This window comes from Triturus cristatus, chromosome 1_2 (genome assembly GCF_964204655.1).
Source record: "Triturus cristatus chromosome 1_2, aTriCri1.1, whole genome shotgun sequence".
NCBI lineage: Eukaryota > Metazoa > Chordata > Amphibia > Caudata > Salamandridae > Triturus > Triturus cristatus.
In genome coordinates, this window is record NC_140580.1 from 844,661,107 (window position 1) to 844,668,360 (window position 7,254).

A 7,254-nucleotide genomic window follows, 5' to 3' on the forward strand; every position below is an offset into this window, starting at 1 on the left:
TGAAAGGGCCAACACTTTCCAACAGGTTCAAAGTTTTCCTACATTTTGCTGCACATATCAAGAAGCATCACCATTTTGAAGACTCTTGGGAGACACATTGGTGGCACTTTAGATGTAACAGTACACAACGGGCCTCATTTACAAGATGCCTGCGCCAATTGAGTGTCCCTTTTTAACGCTTCAGCGGCACAGGCCTCTCAATCATATCTACTAGGTGACGCAAAGCCACCCTGCATGGCCTCATAGGCATAACGAGTAGAAATAACTGCAGCACAGATAGAAAGAGAAAAATGCCTCTATTGATTGTTTTGTGCAGTAAGGTGTCCCTTCCAGCACAAAAACACTTGTGCCAACAATGCAGACACCATTGCACCATGGTGCAAGGGTGCCTGCATCAGCGCTAGACACCAATTTGTGCACTGGCGCAGGCAGAGAGGACAGGACTTGCACGTTCCTGCCCTTTCCTTTTGATGCAGAGCAATGCAGCAAGGAGACTTGCAGCGCTGCCCTACGCCAAAAAGTAGTAAATGAGGCCCATGATTCTTACACTGAGGTCTCTGGGATGGTTCAAAATAGGGAGCAATGGTGCATTAAATCTAGTTAGTTCAACTCTTGACTTCTGTCTTTTTCTCCCTACTATGCAGAGTTTCCAGAAGCGGCACAAGCTGAAGGACCTTCGCCGGACCCCCGCCTTTGAAACGGCTGAGGATGAGAACCCACTTCTTAAACCCAACTTTCTGAGGCCTCACTTTTAAGCACGGCCGTTTTCAGATAGATCCTTGCACCCTCGCTTCCATACTCCATCATACCATGCCAGCCTGTTCTTTTAACAGGTGTCTCTGGTGAGGATGTGATGTAACTTCAAGCTCCAGACAGAACTGAGTTGCACCGGAGGTCAGCGTCTGCCTGGAGAAAGACTAAGGACTTGACTAACAAGACCTGACATGGATCGCCCGGGATATGAAGGACTCGGACACAGTCAAGACCTTACATTCTGTCGTATGGAAAGCTCCAAGCAGAAGAACTCTGGAGAGGATAAAGAGTACGCACTATAGCCCCAGCCTCAACAGCAAGCTTCTCCCATCTCATGGAGCTTGTGGACAGTTTCCACTCTTGCAGTGTGAGTTCTGGCCTCCAAACTTCTCATTTCAATGGACTTTGGCAACAAGCGCCTCTGCATTTGACTTGGGTGCTAACTGCAGTCATGAGCCATCACTACAGTGCAGTGGCCCCCGGACCTCATCATGGTTTCAAAAAGAGAAGACAGTCGGTCTCTACCCCAAGTGCCGTTGCAAAGAGTGGGGGAAGAAAGAAAGGATGCTGAATTTCAAGACTTTCAGATCAAGCTGTTATTCTGCATCAATTCACATCACAATGAGTTATGGCAGATGTCGGGAGTGATGTTAATGATCATCGCACCTCACAACTCCCTGCTCCCCAGAAGCCATCTAGTGTCTCTTAGACTTCAGTTTTTATTTGACAAAGTGATCTTACTTTAAATCTTTGCAAATTTAATCACAGGGTAAGATGAACGTGGCTTCCCGTCTCTTGAATGACTCTATATACAATTTAGTTGGCAGAAGTGTGAGCCAGTAAAGAAAGAAATAGTTATTTTTCAGAAAGCAGCTGTTTCCCACAAGTTGATCCAATTTGCTATTTTGGATATGCTATTTAGTCCCACTATTAATATTTGTCTAACAAAAAAGGAAGGTTTGCTGTGCGGCATGAAGAGCAGGGAGTTTTATTCATGATCCATCAGTGCAAGAAGTGATGTAATGGCAAGGGTGTCAGTTGTTTCATGCCCGGGTAGCACCTGTCCCCATACTCACCAGTTCGTTCCCTTGGCTTGCCATTTGATAAGGTATCCCTGGCAGTGCCTCTGCTGCCCCTATTCTCAGAGTTCAAGTAGACAGTATGACAAACAGAAAGTAAATAGGGCTTTAGTAGTCCTGTCTACTTTCTTTATGTTTCGCTCCTTGCCCTCTCACTAGCTCCGGAGAGGCAAATGAGACGGCAACACTGAAGACTTACATGGGTGTGATGTTACTCAGCTACTTCTATTTTTTCACTGAATCTATATACATCATCATAGGACGTCCAGCTCATGAGATGTGAATACATAATATGAAAAAGCAGAAGGACAGGGTGCTCATGAACCGAGTACAAGTGAGTTGAAGCAGCGCATAAGGTGGAATATTTCGACCATAGGCCATGGAAGAAGGCAGTGGTGTAGCAGAGATGGCATGGTATTTGGCCCATGAGCCATAGATGAAGGAACAAATGCAACAGAGAGAGCAGGTTATTTGGTACATGAGTCAGAGATAAAGGAAGTGACATAGTAGTAGGGTACTTGACTCAGTATTACAGGAAGTGATGCAGAGAAGTTGGTTGGTCTGACTGATGAATGATGCATACAACAATGGGGTGCCAATTTAAGAAGCTTTTGTGACCTCTGTTTTTACTAGAACAGCAAATAGAGAAGCACTGAAGGTAGTATTTTGCACATCACTTAGCCTATGAGCAGGGTCACTGGAGTAATATGGCAGGGGAAGTCCAAGTTATGCCTCAGGGTTGACTAAATTAAATGGCAAGAAAAGGCAAATTATGCAGCGTAATGCCTCACATTTTGTGATAGTATTACTTCATTAATTTGTACTTTTGTCACATGGTAACACTGGTTGGGCAAAGATTTCACCGCATTAGTACCAGTTTAACAACTGAAGTAGCTGAAAGAAGACAAGTCAACCTTTGCAAAGGGGCTTTCACCTTGCGTGAACGCTTGTTGCTACATTATTTGTAACTTGATTTGCTTAAACTAGAAACATTTGTTTTGTTAAAATCTGCAAATTATGCAATTTATGATGGATTATGTGGCAAATGCTGCAAATCCTTATTAATGAGGAAAACTCTAAAGCCGCAGAATCGCACATTCCAGTGCCCATGCCTATGAGCATTGGCAGCAGAGAGCAAGAACAGGATGGGCATTTGCTTCTTGATGCGCGGCTAGCATGCACAAAGTAATGCAGCAATAATGGTATGATGTTGGACTATAAAGAGGCATTGGTGCATTCTCGAAGGCGCTGTATCGTGTATTCCAACCCTTTTAGGAACTCATGTGGCAGGGAGAGTGAACTGTTTGGCTTTATGATGGTTTAAGGGCAATGCCCATATATGCTAGTACTACAAAATAGGGTTAAGAAATGTTGCCTATACTTTATATCGGAATATGGAAATGAGTTTAAAGCTCTGAAGAGACTGTCCACTTGAAATGCTTAGATAACCTTTTAGAAGAACCTTGCGAGAGAATGCAAAATTGCCAAATTCTCAATTTGAGATAAAAATATGTAATTTAAGATGCTTCTTCTATGCATCTTAATTAGTGCTTTGGCACTCATTCTAAAACGTTTAGACTAAAAGTATAATTTCCAATTCAAAGGCCCTCCTGAGCCTTAATCAGTCTCTGGTACATTTGCAATCCCATTGCACCACCAGTGCATCACTTATTTTGACCCACCGACAGCGCAAGGTGCCTGCCCATTTTAACAAGGCCACATAAACCCACCCTGCGTGTCTTTGAGGCCTTGTAAGTATGCCCCACTTTCAGGTATTACTCTGCGTGAAAGGGGCGTTCCATGGGTGTTGCTGTGGGTTTTTCTATCTGTCCCAGAGGAGGCGTAATGGAGGCGCAACAAGGAGAAATAGCTTTATTTCTCCTTGTTTTTCCTTTTTCAGAGAAAAACACATCTTGTGATTGTTTTTGTGCAGGAAGGTATCCCTTCCTGCACAAAAAGCAATCACCCCTAGAACGCAGACACCCTCTCACCATGGCACATGGGTACCTGCATTGGCACATGCAACATATTGTGCGCCAGTGCAAAGAAAAAAGGATAGGAATGCGCCGTATCTTTTTCATATGGTGCATTCGTACCCTTTTCTTTTGACACACATCAGCGCAAGGGGAACGCTTGCTGCGCTGCCGTGCTTCAAAATATTGCAAATGAAGCCCTCTGTTTCTAATGCTGTAATTGGATGTTACGTAGGCAATGGCTGCAGCCAGTTTGTATTTTTAATGAACTCTAAATTCAGGAGCTGAGCACCAACTAAAGAGCTATTGGTCTAGAAGAAGATATTCTATTTATGTCTACATAACATACTGCAAATGTTAAGATAGTTTCCAATATTTTCAACATTTCTTTCATGTTGTGCTACTCTTCATTGACAGATTAGGATATTCTTGAACAATCTATTCCAGGGCTCCAATTGGTTCATTATGAAGAGGCAGATGCCTGTTTCCAGCCAATGAGGATGCTTGGCCTGCTGTATATCCCATGATCTATTTAGGTAAGGCCTGTCCAAGTTTGACTCTTGCAGGTGAAGTAAAAATACTTGAAGATTTAAATTAATGGATAATATGGATAATTCTGGGAGGAGAGCTGTATCTGAGTCTCAGATTCAGAGGCACAATGGATGCTCTTCGCAGTCATTACGAAATTACGCTGTCTGGGGTTGGTTGCTCATCTCCCTTGCAACTCAACTCCTTGATGTTGCTTTTTCTGATAAACGTGTCCAAAATCTCATCTTATTTTAGTTTGACGTCACCAACTGGGGAGCTCCTTGCCACCTCATGCTGCTCATACGTGCCCACTCACATAAAATAATATCCACCATTAAATATGTTCATTGTAAATGAAAGACATCACACTATGAAGAGCTGTTCTCCTCCAGCAGTGCTTGCCCAAGGATCTTAGCAAACAGTCACTAAGAGTACAGCTATCAATAGTGAAGCAGGAACCAAGGAATAGTCTGCCTATTTCCCTTGCTTGCCTTTGGGCTTGGAGGCCCTTGTTATGCCAGTGGCAGCATCTAAACTGCACAGTATGTTTCAGGCACCTGTTAGGTCTATGTTCCCCGATGTGCTTCTTTGCAATACAGAGAACATGGACCTCACTACCCATTGAGCCTTCTTATTGAGAGATCAGGTTAAAGCAACACAAAACTGCGTTGAAAAATAGCTGCTGTGTTAAGTGGTACATGGGCAGTAGGTTAGTATTAGTACACAATGCAACCAAATGCCTTATTAGCTCTTGGGGCTCTGTATCAGGCCCATCAATTTCCGTTTTAAGCATGCCCCATATCCAAAGTGTTTCTCCACCTTTCAGAAATAGACAGGAAACACAGCCATCACCACTCTTCTGCTTCAAGCTGTTACTGTTACTCAGTTTAGTTGTCCAATAAAAGGTGTGTATCTACAACATTAAGAAGAAAAAGGAGATCATTTGACTTCGGCAGGTGGACCACGAATCCTGTGATGTGAAGCAGAAAAGTCCTCCACTTCCCAGAACAGACCTCCCCCTGGCATTTTGGGAGCTACAGTGGGAGAACATGTTTGTGACTGCAACTCCACACTGCTTGTTAAGTGCCCCCTACAAAGTGGGGAATACATTATCAGTACCCACATTTAAATGTCCTTGATGTGATAGGAGTATTCTAACACGTGATAACATTTAAGGTTTTTCTGTGCAACACTGTGTGGGGGTGGTCCAACTCCATTTCCTTTGGTGTCTTGACCACTCAATGATTTTCCCCATGTTGGAGCCAGCTGCAGCTTTCAATCGAGAACTACACCTTATCGTGCAAATTTAACAGGGGGAAGGAATGCAGAGATGCGCTGATAGGACATCTGTGACGTTTTGATGGAAGTCAGGTTACCACCCACTTCAAAGTTGGGACCCTAAAGTATCAGTACATCTGCCTCCTCTTCACTCTGGCTTTCAGCAAGACCTACAATGAGACAAAAGTGGTATGAAGACATTTATGATATGTGAGAGCATCAGTGAGGGCAGAGACAACATAGATGTTCCCCAAAAAGGCAAATAGTATTATGTATCAGAGTTCCCACAGAAAACTGTTGGCAATTCCTGAGAAGATAGTAGTAGTAGCTGAGAGGATCACTGGTACTGCAGAGGATACCTGTGGTACCCAAGAAGATAGTAGTGGGGTACTGCGGAGAATCAGTGATTCGCGAAAGTCACCAATCTTATCTAAAAGGGTGGGTTGATGGTAATTGAATGGATATGAGTGGTACCTGAGAGTGTCATGTCTTGCAAGTGAATTGGCAAGACCTGAGAAGATTAGGGCCCAAATGGACATCTGTTTCACCATAAGAAAATGACTGGCACTGTACAGAATCAACAGTGGGCCAAGAGACATCAGACGATCATTGATAGTAGCAAAAAGAGATGATGATAGTAGCAGCATGAGCGGTGCCTGGTCAAGAGATGACATTAGTTGTCCATCTGAAGTAGCAGACAAGGCACTGACTGGCAGTGTCCAAGAAGTCACTGGTGGCAGCATACTGGCATTGGTAGTGCATTAGGGGCTTGCAAAGCCACTTGGATGTGGAAGAGCCAAGTAGCAATGAGGAAATGGGAGTACAGGTGGAAAAAATTATATATTTTTGTACACTGCAAGTTAAGCTGTTTAAGTAAGTAGAGAGTTCCCTTGTGGCCTCTTTTTACAAGGAAATGAGCCACTATTTCACGTCACTGCCTGTTAATTTATATCTCATTTGGTCATGTCCAGGAATATTCTTTGTTTTATTTATTTGTGTCTGTCGTGCTTATATTGCTTTATTTAAAAGATCCAATGTCTACACCACTGTATTTTTATTGTCCAAATCTTTTGTTTTTAAATTAAAAACTATTTTGTGTTTTCCGATGATGTCTGTATAATAAAAATATTTATCACTCTGGGAAAAAGAGTCCTATTTGTAAATATAATTTCTGAAAAGTCTAAGATTAATAAAGGTTAAAGCTGTCTTGATTGCTTTGTGGGCTTTTCGTTTTTTTCATTTTCATTCGGTCTGTCGTGAATAATTCCTTTCTTTCTACAGCAACTTATAAGTAAAGTGAGGAATCATTTTTCAAGAAATGTAGAACGAATTGCAGATCTCAGGATTCCAGGCACACGCTGTATAAGCACAAGGGGTCATAATTTTCAAATATTTGAGCTTGAACCTGGTTTTGTAAAACCTATGAAATCCTCTACTGAAACAAAACATTGGTGTTGGGCTTGTTAAAACCAGAACTGTCTGGGTACTGTGTCTAAAACATTATAACATGTTCACATTCCCCGCAATGGCACAGGATTTACCCACCGCCCAATTAGGATGGTTGTGGTTACCACGGCGGAGGGAGATCCGGCCGCCGCTTTTCACTGGCAACAATTGTCACGATTGCCCGGCGGAGCGTTCAG

The 7,254-nt window shown here is 42.9% G+C and overlaps 1 protein-coding gene across 7 annotated transcripts in view; it reads left to right on the top strand.

The window, feature by feature from the left end:
* The window catches only part of RAP1GAP (RAP1 GTPase activating protein), a 1,002,066-nt gene extending 995,244 nt beyond the window's left edge, over window positions 1-6,822 (top strand). For all 7 annotated transcript variants that reach the window (XM_085608997.1, XM_085609001.1, XM_085608999.1 and 4 more), the window contains one exon: window positions 645-6,822. Coding sequence is in view for 1 of the 7 variants with exons in the window: in XM_085609001.1 (XP_085465127.1) it covers window positions 645-755 (111 nt within the window). In the remaining 6 variants the exon portion in view is untranslated. The remainder of the gene's footprint in view (window positions 1-644) is intronic.
* The last annotated feature ends 432 nt before the right edge of the window (window positions 6,823-7,254 follow it).